General features: G+C 41.3%; 1 protein-coding gene across 4 annotated transcripts in view; it reads right to left on the reverse strand.

Annotated features, from left to right (window-relative positions):
- The window catches only part of px (plexus), a 71,218-nt gene that overhangs the window by 18,664 nt on the left and 36,670 nt on the right, over positions 1-15,884 (reverse strand). Inside the window, exon 13 of one of the 4 annotated variants that reach the window (XM_070214167.1) lies at positions 2,101-2,165. The exons of the other annotated variants lie outside the window; for them this stretch is intronic. Within the exon in view, the coding sequence (XP_070070268.1) occupies positions 2,116-2,165 (50 nt within the window). The 3' untranslated portion in view covers positions 2,101-2,115. Of the gene's footprint in view, positions 1-2,100; positions 2,166-15,884 lie in introns of those variants that run through there. 4 annotated transcript variants of the gene reach the window in all.

The following is a 15,884-nucleotide window of genomic DNA, read 5'->3' on the forward strand; positions in this document are numbered from 1 at the left end:
TTTCAGATACAATCTTCTTAAAAAAGCCAAAAACCCATATTCAATCCCTAACCACTAAAAGAATTTATAAAAAAAAAGTATTCCCCAACAAACTTAGAAGATTTAAAAAAATGTATAAAATATTTTAAGGGTATACTGGGGAATTATAAAAGGAGTAAGTAATGAAACACCTTTCCTAAAAAAGATACAAATAAAATATTGTTTATACCAGCTTATTAAGAATTGCAGTATACCTGGCTTATAAAGTAACGTTTTTTGATTTTGATAAGATTGAGTATTATGAAGACTGTCTTTTAGCCCCCACAGCCCACATTTGAAAACGAGATAAAAATCGATTAAATTAAATAGAAGTTATGGACTAATAAAACATATTTTGCAAAGATTTTATTCTCTTTTCCAAGTGCATAAGTACACCATATTTTTTGTCAAGTGTACGCCCGCTGCTTAGAAATGGTGAAAGAGCACGGCGACGGTCGGCGTCGGCGTGTGAGTGAGCGAGTGGCGGAGAGAGTGACAGAAAGAGAGTAGAGCGGCAGAGGCGAGGAGAGAGTCGGAGAAAGTACGTCGAGTGCAGTTGTTGTTGTGTGGAGCAATTTCGATTCGTGTGCACTCTGAACTGCTACTGCTACTGCCACTGCTCCACACTCACTCACACACGCACACCATACCGCCGCTCGTTCTGCTGCACTTTTTTGGGGTGGATATGTTTGATTGTATGCTCCCCCACTGCAATTTTTGGGGGCCGTGAGCGGCGGAGAGAGAGAACGAGAAAGCTGAAAAGAGAACCGGTGAAGACGCAAAATGGTGGCCACCGCACCGCAACAACAACAGCAACAGCAACACATCGTTGAGGTCTGTCTCTAGTTGTTTTTGTTGTTAGCTCTTTGTTGCAGCAACACCAAGAGCAACACCAACAACTACAACAAGTGAGCGCTGTAAACAAAACCTGCGGTTCGTGTGTTCAACACCTTGGCAGAACTGCAGCAGAGCAGCGCAGCCGCTGGCCAACAGGAGCATTCCGCATTCCGCATCCCGTGTCCAGTTATTCCAAGTGGGCGGAAAAATGTGGGTGGCTGGTGCAGAAATATTGTTGCCTACCTTTTGGGGCGGCGGCGATGAGAGCTTAAGTTGAGTTAATTATTGCAAAACACAAACAAACACGTCTCCGCATAAAAGTCGAATGTGGGTTGTAAAGTGCAAAACCACAGAGTGGTGGGACGTCTAATTGGTGGTGCAAATTTCGGAGTGGGTGAGTGTTTTGGGTGGTCGAGTGGTGACAGGAATGGGATAAGCAAGACAAAAGCTTATATTTTGATTGCCGGGGCGTGTGTTAATCAGTTCAGTGAGTTGATCCAAGGGGAATTCTTCTGGTATAAAATTAGGGTTTATATTAAAAGTTGATTGGCTCTAAAAAATAATACACAGTGTAGAAAATATTGGGCAAAATAGGTTACAAATCGTAACTAAAAGATCATTTATATTAAAAAGTTACTCAGAGCATAAGATTAATATTTTACAAATTTGAAAAAATAACGAAACACAATAGAGTCGAAATGATATTGTTACTTTTGCTTTATCCCTGAATGTCATGCTCAATTGGGCGATTCTTTTCAAAACCCTAATTCCTGGTTTCAAGATCGTTTTAAGCGGGTTGCCACCCCTAAATCCCTGGAACCAAATTGATTGCAAATAAATTGAGCATAAATTGAGACCCAGGGGTTGAAAAAGATTATATCTGCGATCCTCTACTCGAATAGATATTACCTAACCTCAAACAACAAAAGAGGTGCCAAGGATTCGGGTACATAAAAAAAGGACTCTCACTGACATGCTGAAGGACACATGTGTGTGTGAGTGTGAGTGCCGGAACAAAGGCAGCCTTTATGATATCCTCGGATGAGCATTTGGCTGGTATGCAGCTTCATTCTCATCCGTTGCTCCTGAAATACTCTTCTTCTTCCGCCTGCTCCTGATGCTCCTTCGTCCTATTCGTGCTCCTTATTGTTGTTGTTGTTGTTGTTATTTCAGGCTCTGTTTATGTGCACAAACACTTGCACACGAAGCAACGATTACGATAACGACGTCGCTGAGACGGCGGCAGCGCAGCAGGCGGCATCATCGACAGCGGAACAACTGTGTGAGCACATTGGCACATTTAACAATGCCTTATATATGTACAGTGGAGGTCAGTAGAATATAAACCAAAAAAAGAATCATACAAAAAAAAAAAATTAAAACAAGATCTATTCACAATGAACAGCTTTGGAATGCGAAAAGCTCGGCTTTTTGACGCGATCACAAGTCAAACAATAAAAATCTAATCTTTAACCTGCTAAGCGTGATCTATTCACCAAAAATTGATAACAACATTTATAGGCTTGAGTCACTTTCCTAATCTTAAAACATATATATTTAAATATATTTAAATATTTAGTACATAAGTGTAGTTCCCTTCAATAAGACTCTTTCGCTCGAAATGTTCGCTTCGCAATTCCTGGCTTTCTGGATGGTATTACTGCTGTTTATGGAACTATCCTCTACAACCCCGCAAATGAACGACTCTGCTGTCCAACGCTCAGAGGACCAACAAGATAGTCAGGGCATAATCTTCAGATCATGGAAAGTGGACTATTCAAAACAACGCTCTGTTTGGCATCAAAGAGCATTTAAAACAACAAATAAAGGTTAAAGTTACCTAAAATGTTTAAAGAATTTCAAAGATTAAAGCAGCATAATCTAGTAGAAACTCGTGTTAAATAAGTACAAAACAAGATACAAATAAAAAGAAAGTGATTTGCCATAACAAGCGGTGGTTAAAATAATTTTAGAACGTTTTTAAAATTTAGCAACCAAAGTTGTTTGTTCCTTATCTCTCCTGATCTCAATATATTCGGTAATTTTGAAAGTCCAATATTACAAACAGACTGGAGCTGGAATGACTGACCGAATACTACGGCGACAGACAGACTAGACTGCTAAAATATAAATTAAATTCAATAATGTTGTTACTCCTCAATGTAATTTAGCTGCTATTGGGTTGACCGCAGCTGTGCATATGTATGTGCGGCAGGCAGTCGGATAGGCGGACAGGCGGCTGGCGGGCGGACCGTTTGGTGCAGTGAGGCGAGGAGGCCAACTCAGCAGGCGATGCGTGTAAAAAGGATAATTTGTCAATATGTTCGTTCGTTCCGGATTTGCACGGCCTTTGCCGGCAGTTGCCAGTTGCCAGTCGCCCGTTGCCAACATCATTGGGCCGACGAAAATCGGATGGAGTGGGCTGGGATCCGTGTCCTGGCTTCTGGGCCCTGCCTTTGGGCCCTGTTTACTGACCTCCCCCTCCCCTCCCGCAGCAATCTCCCCCCTTTGCCTGTCCTCGAATTCTTTGTGCGCCTCTGCCGCTTATTCAATTGCTCGCTCAGTCAACGGAATCCTGCCACGCCCCCCACGCCCGCACACACCCACTTTTCCCATTTCCCAACGGCCCCCTTTTCAGTTGGCTGCTTGCACCATTCGGTTAGCAATGGTTAATAGGGCTTAGGAGCAGAAATTATTGCCTTGTTCAGTGTGAAGCAGGCCAAATCGGATGAGTATGACCAGGATATTGCCGGGTCTTTGCGGGTTGGGTGCGAGGGGTTTTTGGTAGGTTGAAGGGGATGTTCTATGGAAGGAACGATAAACGTTCGATGATTGGGATGCATTGGATGCATTCGATCCCAGTGAATTAAGTGGTTACACAGGGAAGTAGAGGAAATTAAAGGCTTTGGCGAGGTAGTAAACAAGGTATGGGACTTGCAATCAAAGCTAAGTCGAATTTAATAAGATTTTGGTTATTAAAGTTAACTAGAGCAGTGTGACCATAGCTCAACAACCAATAAGTGTGACCATGCATCTGTCAAATTGCATCACAAAGGTGAAGAAACAAATAAAATATAAAAGTAAAAAATATTAATAAATTAAATTAGTTATTAAATCCTATTCCCCAAGTTTCTTATTATTTTTTGAACTGCACAATTCTGTATTTATTCTAAGGGAAATGATCCCCTTATACACTGGCTGCCTCTCACTAACCAAACTTTGTACAAACTGTCCAAAAAATATGGGAACTTGTTCAAAACCAATTACAGTTCAAATCTCTAGAGGCGAACACATTCCAAAAGGACGATAAGTAATGCAGGGAACAGGAAACGGAGGACAGGGAATGGGAAGCAACAATCAGGAAACGCCAAAGCAAAGCAAAGTCATCGCCAAAACCAATAACACAATAGACTGCCAGCCACACGAAACTCGACCAAAACCGCCCACCACCCCCATTTGGAGGACGGGAGAACCGCAGAAGCCCTTTGCACTCCCTGAACTCCACTCCACCCCCCGGAAACCTTCGTTTCTAACCCCTCTTTCCCAATCCCTGTGGGCAGCCTCGAGACACTTCTGCCATCGTCGAGGACAAAACGCTGGCGATGAGATTTTAAAAGCCATTTAGAAAAACACCCTCAGACACAAAACAAATCCACAAAAATACCGACACGGATACCAGAGGATGCACCATTACCAGCGCAAAATTACACACACACACACACACTTATATATAGAGAACCCGAAAGCAGAGTAGAATAAACGCAAAGCTTACACAAAAGTGGCGTTAAAAATGATGCGGAAACACGATGTTCGTCAGTGGGAAAAAGGGCACGAAGTGGTGCAAGCGGGGCAATATGGGCAACTTGGGCAACAGGGGGTTAAGAGCAGGCCGAGGACAACGTCGACAATGAGCCTTCGAGGGAAAACCGCTGCTAAAACTTCACGCTTAAATATTTTTCACACCACATAGCGACAAGTTTGTGAAGACAGGCAAACAGCGAAAGAGACAGACGACTCACCGCAGCGAACGAGTGCGATAGAGATGGAAGACCATGAGGATAGAGTAAGGACTTCAGGACTTCAAAATGGCACGAAAACCCGACGGAAGTGCGAGGAATTCGCGGACTGGAAAAGCTTCAAGGCAAATGCCAGAGCCAAAGGAGAGGTGAAAAGAAGGGGGCAGAAAGCGACGAGGATGTTAAGTAGACGGCAAATGTCTAAATACCCTTTTTTGCCAGTGCCAAATGCCTGGCATTCCGATATGCGACCGCAGATGACTTGACGAGTGAGCGGTTTTCGGAGGCAATTGGTGGATCTGTTACTTGGACACCGAAAGCAGATTACAAATGCCCCTTGAGTTCATGACGACATTGCCTAATAGACACGTGTCTAACAGAGGAATGTCAATTGCCAAGGAGAGCTTCAAGTCAAAAGAAAGTTAAGATGAATTAATATCGGACTGGAAAATTGAGTAAACCCATAATTAAGACTTTTAACAATATCATGAAAAGCAAATTTTGTCAGATTTTAATGGATTTATTTTAACAATCATTACCATATTTTAAAAGTTTCATTTTTCCAAAGAGCAGTTTTCTTAATGTCATGTTAAGGTCCTAGTTTGTTTTCTTATTAAAAACTAATACAATGATGATTAATTTCCCTAAGAAACATCTGAATTTTAAAGGATTTGGGAAGCATAGACATGATACCCAATTAATTGAGTAGTAACTAACGAACCGAATTCAATAGTTTGAAATGCAGTGAATGCCAAAATAATTGCCAAGTCCAACTCAATTACGGTTTACTAATTCTATATGGTATTCCCCAGAAATCAATATGCTCACTTCTTTGGTTCGTAGGGCAAAGGAGTCAGGAACCGCAGAAGCAGATGCAGAGGATGGGCGAGGAAAGCGAGAACCCAAATCTAAACCGAAACACAATTGTTAGAAATTAAAAGGAAAACTTTAATCATACCCGCGGGCAGTCGCAGCAGCCAAGCGGGAAAAGGAAAGCGGGCAAGGGAAATGTGGGCGGCGGAAAGGGGAGCTCCGTTTGCAACTGTCTGAGAATACAACGAAACTTTTCCAAGTTTCCGGTCGTGTGTACAATTTTCCGTGCTCATTTCCGCAGCCATTTCCTTTTGGCACACGTACACATCCACATCTACAGAAGCACAAAAGCTGTCCAAAAAGGAAGCAGCAGCAGTCGCCAGTGGAGGAAAACTCGCCAAGTCGCCTTGCCTCGCCTCGCACAATTGTTGTTCTAAGGACGAAAAGGACTTGCAGGCAAACTTCCACTTGAGGTCAGCGGGGTGGGCGGGCTGTGAAAAGTGGCTGGATGCACAGCATACACATGTAGCGATTACTTCTCTCACTTGCTCCAAAAAAAAAGCCAGCCAGCAAGTTAAGCTAGTCACTGCATCTCCCTCTCCTACAGTAGGACTTCGTTATCTTGAACTTTGAAGATTATCCCATTTTATTCTATGACAAATGTGAATTAGAAATATTAATGGTATTCATACCACTAGAAACTTAATATCTTTATTTATTATTTAACTCTAGTTATAAAGCACACAAAAAAAGCATCTTCCCGTAAAATCGATATGGCCATGTAAATTTCAGGTCAAATTTACCTGGCCTTATATCAAATTAAAATTGATCTTAAATAATGTAAGCTCGACCTACGTTTCATATTGATTTTCTTTTGATTGTTAGAAATTAAAAGGAAAATGATCCTTATAAAATCTAAAAAATAATATAAGCCTATTTGACTATTATAGGTAATCTTTCTTAAAAAAACACCTCAGTTCCATGTAGATATTTAACAGATTAATATATAAAATCCTTTATTTATTTAGAGAAGTGCCCCTGTAGTTGCATCGGCTTCCGTTCTATTCGGATAACTTTTTGCCGACTTCTCTGCCGCTGACAGACGTCAAGGGGGCGTTAGGATCCTGAGGGGTCCTGAGGGGACCCCCTACAGAAGCATGAGATGAGATGGAGAACTGAATTTTTGCATGCTAGCAGGATACTGCGGTGGTGCTGTCCTGTGTGCACAGTCAGTCAATCAATACGTCAGTTGGGCTCATCAAAAATTCCAATCACAAATTGGCAGAGAGTCGAGAGTCGGCCCCTCCCCCCAATTTTCCTTTCGGCTCCGCCTTCCCCTTACCCCCTCACTTTCCTCGCTTGATTTCCCACACTTCCTGCGAAATTGCGAGTCCGTGAGGCTGTGAGGTGGTCGCAAGTCAAGCGCAGGCCCAAGAGCAGGACCTCCACTCACTTGACTGACCTCCGGACCTCCTGACAGAGGATGGATAATGGCGGTGGAAGGGGGTTGACTCGATAGGTTGTCTGGGGGCGTAGGCAATAATGGCATTTAAATGCAGGGTCACGTATCAATTTACTTGGTTATTAGTTACGAGCCCTCGCTTCGGACTTGGCCACTGGTCAAAAGCAGTCCCTCTCTCTCTGACCTCTCTACCTGTCTCTATCTGCCACTCTTCATATCTGCCTGTGTATGTATGTGTGTGTGTGTGTTTGCGGTTGTGTACGTCCTTCTTTTTTGCCCCACTTGCCCTTTTGAACCGACGAGCAAATCCGGGCTGAGCGCTCAGTTTGTTGCTCTTTTCGCCCGCTCATAACGGATATGGCTTTGTGCTAAACTGACAGCACAAGCCCAGCACCTGACCCACAGTCCACCGCACAGGGAACCACCCACACGAACACCCAACTAGAAAAGCAGCAACCCACCATCCACCCACCGCAGTGCATTTCATACCACTTCCCATCAAAGGAGAGGAGCCACAGCCACAGTCAAAAGTTTTTCACTTTTCAAGTTCTCGCTCTCTGTGCTCAGTGGTTGGGTCTCCTGCTCTCGGTGGCTGCACCACCCCAGGAGCCAAGCCAGCACCACAGCATCCCAGGGCCCCCTTTTGGTTGCAGTTCCGGGCTCAAGGAGCAACTGGCACAGGCCATCTTCTTCCAACCGAGCCAAAAACACACACGAATCGTGCGGCCAGGATACGATGCCTTCGTATCCTTCAGCTGAGAGAAGCCGAGGGAGACGGAGCGAGTGTGGGAGAGAGACAGCAGAAGAGCGAGTCCAATAGCTATGTGGATAGGTGCCGTGCCACAGCAGCAACATGCAATGTGCAACAGCAAAAGCAAGAGCAAACAGCAGCAGCAACGGCAGCTATGCAAGCGAAGCAATCTGCGATACACAGATAATTGCACTGACAGAAATCGAGCAGAACAAAGTGCCACAACACATAGAGAAATGCTTCTGCGACTTTAAAATTCCCAAGTCCCAAGTCTAGTTCTGCTGTTGAGATCCGATCTCTTAATATGTGTGAAATATCAAGGCAGATTGTTTGGATTTGCTACCCAATGAAAAATATTTATACATCATTATTATTGTCAACCCAAAATTCTAACAACATTTTTTTTTTTTTAATTTTTTGAAGTTTTTATAAGCGGGTTTTTTTTTATTTCGAATAACTTTAAAACGATCTTTTACTTTGATAAATATATATTTTTATACCCTTGTAGAGGGTATTATAATTTCAGTCAGATGTTTGCAACGCAGTGAAGGAGACGTTTCCGACCACATAAAGTATATATATTCTTGATCAGCACCAATAGCCGAGTCTATCTAGCCATGTCCGTCTGTCCGTCTGTCCGTCTGTCCGTCTGTCCGTCTGTCCGTCTGTCCGTTTCTATGCGAACTAGTCTCTCAGTTTTAAAGCTATCGCGATGAAACTTTCCCGAAGGTCTTCTTTCTATTGCAGGTAGTACATATGTCGTAGCGAGCCGGATCGGACCACTATATCTTAAGGCTCCCAAACAAATATAAGAAAATTCATTGTAACTTTGTAGGAAGTAGGCGTTTTGATTCTTGACTACTTAAAAACAAAATTGAAATAAATCGAAACGCTGAATCTGGAATCCCTGGAACTGCACCGAGTGAGTATTCTTTTATCTACAAGGGTATATAAGCTTCGGCTGGCCGAAGGTAGCTTCCTTTCTTGTTTAAATATATTTATTTTTTAATTCTCTTTCAGACCTTTAACCCAAACGCATAATTTTCTAACAGTGTTCTGCAGGCAGGCGAAAAAAAACCAACATTTCCTGAATTCGGCTTTCCATCGATACCTTGAAACAGGCGTCAGAGCTTTGGGAGCTGGTGCACTCGCACACACACTCACACAAGGATCCCTCTTCCTGGGCTGAAAAAAAATATTCGTAGGAGAAGAGCCGGAGCGGAGCCATTTAGGGTGAGCAAGTGTACGGCGGCTGCCACAACAAATCCCTAAACAAGCAACAACAACCGGCGCACAACACAACTTCCGACGTCGACACCCAGCGTCAATATTCCTAGAATGGCGGAACGTAGCCTCGTCCTCGTCCTCGACATCGTCCTCGGATTCTACTCGTTTTCGTCCTTGTGGGTGGCTGTCCGCCCCTCCACGCCACGAATCCTGCTGTTTCTGCCGCTGCATTCTGCATGTAGAGCGGAATTTCCGGTCTAACCTCACAGCGCCCAAGCGGAAATACAAGCGGATTAGCTTTTAGATTTATATACTAACAAACACCGATTAGACAGGTGGCCAGGGTGGCGAGTCCTGATCCCAGAGAGAAGCGGAGAGACCAATCGAGAGGGCTATACGCCGAGCAGGGATTCTCGGAGAGAAGTCGAGAGAACTTTGCTCGGTTCCACATGGTTATAGGAGAGATTTTGTTTGGTGAAAAACAGCGAGAGATGGGGACAATTGGAGAACTGGCGAGAGGGTGAGAGAAATGGGGTCCCCGCTGGGAGAAATGGGGGTAAACACTCTCTGCACTTCACCAGTCGGTTGGTAACCTTGCTTTTGTTGCTCCTGTCGCTTTTGGCATTGCATTTTAGTGTTTCCTGCTCGAAGTTCAAATGTGAGAATATTTTCGAATTTTCTTTCCCCTTCCCTAGTTTTTTATATATGTACACCTGCTGCATTTTTGCTTTCTCTCTTTCTCTCTCTTGCTTTGGTGTTAATTTTTCAGATGCCAGCCAACTTTGGGTTATTTTCCAACTAATAGAGCGTGTTCACTAGTGTTGCAGAAGAAAACCGAACAAAGATATTCAAGGGGAAACTATTTTACGAGCTGCTTTTTTCTTGCTGCTTCCCAAAGTCAAATTATGCAGTGTTTGCAAAATTCCAAATTACAAAATAAGTTGAAATTGAAAAAGCCTTTTTCTATAAGGTAAGTTTATTTTATTCAACTCAATACTTTTTTAAGTTACTGCAATGACTTGTTACTGAATTGCTTTCTATTAGAGCTTGAAAAATATCGACACTTACCTATTTCTCGATATTTAATACGTGTTTTCACTTAAAAAAAACCGATATTATCAAATCAATATTGTGGAAATATCGAAAATATCGATCATTTTCAAGATCTATTTTCTAATACTTCAAGTAAATTGTATTTTTCCATCACTAAAGAAGAATACTTTGTTTTTATATATCTGCCACATTTATCAAATTGTTTGAGGGGTTTCAAAAATGTTGTAAAAACTTCTCCCATCTGCTGCTCGAGCAATTCATGTTCAACTCTCGTTCTTTTTTGTTCAACGCCATTTTTCGTTATGATTACACATTCAGTGTACCTATGCTCAGCAAAGGAACAACTTTCAGCTGCCAAGCTGCACAAATCACAACTTCCAGACTATTAGTACGTAAATGTATGAAGATATAGATATAAACAATTTTTTTTGCGTTTTTTGGGTGTCCTGGGCGCTTGAAGGAAATGGTTTGCCACCTTAAAAATTGCAATGAAAGTCGTCGTCAAATTGTCATAAAAATGCGATAACTTTGCTTTGTGTTGTTCTGGGGTGTGGTTGTTATTGTTGCTTTGTTTTATTGTTTTTGTTTTCGTTTTTTTTTGTCTCTTGGAATTTTTGTTGCTTTTGTGGCTGGGGTGTTGTCGTTTGGCCAACTACGAGAGCATGATAAATTTTTACGATGTTGCCATAACAATAAACCGAGCTTCGGCTGGCTCCGGCATTTCAGTGGCATGTGGAAAAGCGCGCGCGAGGAAAATGCAGAACGTGAAAAACTAATAAAAATCTGCTGCTGCTGCTGTTGGCAAGCTGCAAAACTTTTATGACCAAACTACGCGCTCCATCAAAACGCAGCGCACAAAAAGGGGTAAGAGCGGGGTTGAAAGGGGTTGAGCGTTCGGTGCAAATGTGAAAAGTGCAAAAATAGCTCAGGTGCAGGGACGGATAAGCGAGCAAGTAGTCAAAGGGGTTGACGATGTGGGGGATATACTTTTCAGATCCTCATGCCCGCATAGCCGACTCTTGTGTCATCCATGGCAGCACATCCACACCCATGGCAACGCCATTCCACCCACTTCCGACATCCTGAAAAGTTTTTAAGGCCCAAGAAAAAAGGGGAAAACAACATTCTGGATGACAATGAACGATTATTTTTCATAAAGGTGTGCACTTTGATTGACAGAATCTGGACGGCCGGGAGAAAAAACTGTCATTTAAATATTTTCTTTAGAAATGGATGAACTATACAGAATTTATAGGCTTAACTCATATTTACCTAATTGAATGCTTTTGAGTGCTGTTATTTATTTAAAACTATTTTACAGGATAGTATTTTGGACCGTTGTTTTATTTTAATTAAATGTTTTTAGATTGATTTTTTGTCACACTGGCGTAAGGAATTAATTTCTTGCAATTATACTTACAACTGATAAAGTACTTTTTAATTTTTTTTAACTCAGAATCAAATAGAATTATATATTTAACAAATTTTAATTTTTTTTTTAACGTTTTTCCCCCAAAATGTCTCATCTAAAAATCATAGCATACATTTCAGGGCAGTTTGTGATAGAGTAACCCAACCTCTGTTAATTTATCCCAGCCTTCGGTTTCTCTCCTTCTGCAGATCAATCATCCGAGTCACGAACTCAGTGCCCATTTTACATACACTTTTTTTTCGGTTTAAGCCCGGGGCAAATGCCTATGTGCATATATAAGAGTAAGTGCATGTGGATACAACCAAGTGGATGTCACCAAACCATGAAAATAGGCCTTTTTTTGGGGGCGGGGGTGATTCGAGAGGTGGAGAGAGCAGAGGAGGCGGTAAGCTCCTTGTTTGGCTTTGGGATATTTTTGGATTTTGGTTTTGCAAATGGATTTATAACCCCTTGTGTGATTTTATAGGCCCTTAAGCCATTGTTCAAATAACCCGGCGTGCCAAGCCACCAATTCCTCCTGGCACATCCACCCCATGTCAATCTCTCCACCCCCCCACCGCCGCCCACATTGTTGACTGACTTGCAATCCTGGATTCATGGGAGGCGTATGCCTATGCGTATCCTTCTAATGATATTTGAGGAACGGATGTGTATGTAAAACCAATAATAAGACGACCGCAGAGGGCCATGGCAACTAGGTGGTTGCAGATGGCTAGAAGGATGATTGGATGGATGGACGGTTGGATAACAGGATAGCTGGATAGATGGGTGGCGGGTGGATGGCTAGTCACTGGGTGGTTCGTTCTGGCCGAAATGGTTAACAAGTGGTGCGTGTATCAATTCAATTGAATTTGCAAATGTTGTTGTTGCCCACTGATGCATGAAGGGCCCATGAATGCCCAGGAGCAGGATCCGCATCATTATCATCATCATCAGCTAACTGAAGTATTTTATGATGTATCCCAATGCCACTTGATGTTTGTCTTTCGTTTTTGGGACAAAAGGAAAGGGAAACCAGAGAAGCGGATTTACGCAGTTCGAGTTTTAAGTTTGGGGGATGAAATGCTTGCCAGCGAAAACTGGAAAAGAAATCGCAAAAGAATACATAACTTGCAATATCCTCAGACATCCAAAAGTCTCTCCAGATTTCGTTACACTGTAAAAACTTTGTAATGCAATTTATTCTTGTAACTGTGTATGAGTAAATCCGGTCAAATAGTTTAAATTAATACATTTATGAAGTTTATTATACGGAATTAATCCTGATAACCTTATGGCCCGATTTTCAGGATCATATTTCTACAAATATATATTTTTCTCTGCATCCCTTAGTCCGTTAAACAATTTTAACACTTTTTCACTTAAGCAAATGAGCGTTAATTAAAAAATCGTGAAGCGGCGCAACGCGGAACAAAAGAAAAGTAAAGGAAACGGTAATAAATACCATTCAGAAACCACCAACAAAGCAACGACAACAATCGGAAACAACGTGAGCGGGCAAAGCAATGGCAACAATTCAATTAAAATGCCAAAGGGGCCTCAATGGCATGCAAAGTGCTCAGGGGAGCGAAATTAACCCCTATAAACTGGTAATATGCACAAAATGATGCACTTAAAAACACATTAATCACATCGACAATTATGCCGGACGCATGCAGTCATTTGTGTGCGTGAGCGAGCGAGGAGAAAAGTGGAAGTGAACGAGAGAGTGGGAGACTGAAGAAAGGCAGCCGACACGTGCTTAAAAATAAACGGGGATTTCCCCAATCCTCTGGACGGGAGATGTAAAAACTGGAAAGTTAACAAGAAAACCAACCACCATATAAATAATTCCCAGCTGAACACATAAAACAATTCAATTTAAAAGTTATCATTATCATTAATATTCAAATATTTATTTCTCGTAAAAACTAATAAATATCAATATAATAATATACCAATATTTGTCTATTTCAAAAAGATTTAAAAAATATAATAATTTAAAATATAAAATATTTTAAAGCCCAAAGTTTTTTTCCATTTAAATAAGTTTATTTATATTTCTATTAAAATCCTTGTATAATCACCAATAAGTTTCTGTCAGTGTAGGCCAACTGGACCCCATTTCACAGAGAATTCAAAGCATAAAAGCTTTCGTGTCGTCATTAAAAACTGTTTTTGCTAATTAAGTGCTCAATTGAGCATTCAATTTCACACACACACAAAGCGGGATGAGGTGGCGAGAATGGGGGGAGGGGGAGAGCAGAGCACAAGCAAACAACTGCGAAACAGGGTAAATACCCATCCGAGCAGAACAAAAACCCAGAAACAGAAACCAAAGCAGAAGCAGAAATATCAACAGCAAACAAGGTCCACAGCTTTAGAAACCCCTACCTCTCTCCTCCACCCCCTTCATTGCCCTCCTCTGTTCCATCCCCTTTCCACGTTGGTCCCCTCCTTCTTTCCATTCTTCACCTACGGCCAAGGCAAACGAAATGAAATGAACGAAAGTATAACAAAGTTGGTTTATTTGCTCAGTTAATGCAAAATGATTCCCCCGGGGGGAGGTAAGGAAGCAGCAGTGCAACCACAGTGGAGATTGTCTAACGGGGCATACAGTGTGGCCTGGTTCTTAAAGAATTAAGATAAAAAATTATAATATAAAAAATATATTTCCAAAATAAATAAATACGAAGTTTCAGCAGTTCTTTACCATTTAAATTCTTTAAAAAAAAATTCTCAACCAATATAACGGTTTGAAATCAGCAGTTTTTACAAATTCGTAAAATTAACATTTATTTATGTGTACAAATACAACCTAAAAAAAAAAACAACAAAAGCGAGAGGTACAAAGGAGCGGGTAATAAAAATGAGTAAAGGAAAACACAAACAAAACCCGAGTCGACATAAGGGTAAACACGATTCAATAAAATTACGCTGAAAAGTATGGAACAGAAACAAGCAAACAAAGTGAAAGGGGTCGAAAAGGAGAAGGAGGAGGGGTGGGCGGCGAAGGACGGCGAAAGCTGGTCTGAGCTCATAAAGCAAACAGTTACTAGGCGCTGACGAAGACCTGAATAAACTGGGAATGAATGCCAAAGCAAACGTGGCGAAAAAAAGAGAGTGCAAAACAACCAGCACGAAGAAATACAAAACCGAAACCGAAAAAACAACCAAAGTACGCCAAAGGAAGCGAAGAGAAAAAGTACTTAAAAAGCTCACAAGCAAATATTTATAACAGTAAATCACTTTGGCGCTAGCACACACACACAATCAGCCAGCGAAGAAGGGGGGAGAGGTGAAGCAAGTGAAAAGTGCAATAAAAGAAGCAACAATGGTACACTGGAAAAATATAAATGTTTAAAGCTGATGTTTGTAATATCCTTTTTCCAAAATAGGTTGCCACAGAAATAATTACAGTTTTGAAATCACACATAAATGTGCTTAAAAGTAGGCAACAAAATATCATTAAAACATTTTTTTTGAACTTAAAAAAAACTGAAAATTACAGCAGACATTTGTCCTTTTAGTTTCTGCTAGTATGAGTTTTAAAATATCTTGTTAGAAAACTTAAGGAATAATAAACAATGTTTTTTCATGTGCACCGTCATAAGCGAAACTTGTGCTACACAAATGTTGTTGTTCCTCTGTTTCTGCTACTGTTTTGCAGCAAGGAGCAACTGGCAAATATTCGTGCGCTGAAGCACACAATAAAAACGTAAACAAATACAAAGTAAATATGGCGGCGACAGAAGCAACAACAAAATGAAGGAAACAGGAAAATCGCGCACTTCGTGTCTTAGGGCTTTCACCCCCTTTCTCCTTTTCTCCTTTCCCAGTTGCACTTTGGGGGTTGATAAAACTCCAAGTCAGTCTGTGTATGCGAGTCCTTAGTTGTTGTCAAGTTTTTAATTAAATTTGGGACTGCAATTTTTGCAACAAAAAGGTACCGAAGGTTGAGAATCCAAAAAGTTTCAGTACAGGAATTAGCTGCTGAAGGGAGCAACAATAAGATTATCTTTTGGCAACAACTTTTTTCCAAGCCAACGAAAATCTCGTAAGCCTGGCTAATAGAAATCCTTCACAATTTATACGGCAGCACAAGATGCAATTTGAATTTGCGAAACTTTGTGCAAATAAATACATTTCATTTTTATGCCATGGACGTAAATGAAAATATTTTTACTGAACTGCGTCTGCAAATTGTCGGAAATAAATCGATGACTACAAATTGAATAGGAAAATACAGAAATTGTTACGGCTAACTCGATGTTCCGACCGAAATCGAACAAAAGA

Source organism: Drosophila takahashii, chromosome 2R (genome assembly GCF_030179915.1).
Source record: "Drosophila takahashii strain IR98-3 E-12201 chromosome 2R, DtakHiC1v2, whole genome shotgun sequence".
NCBI classification, from domain to species: Eukaryota; Metazoa; Arthropoda; class Insecta; order Diptera; family Drosophilidae; genus Drosophila; species Drosophila takahashii.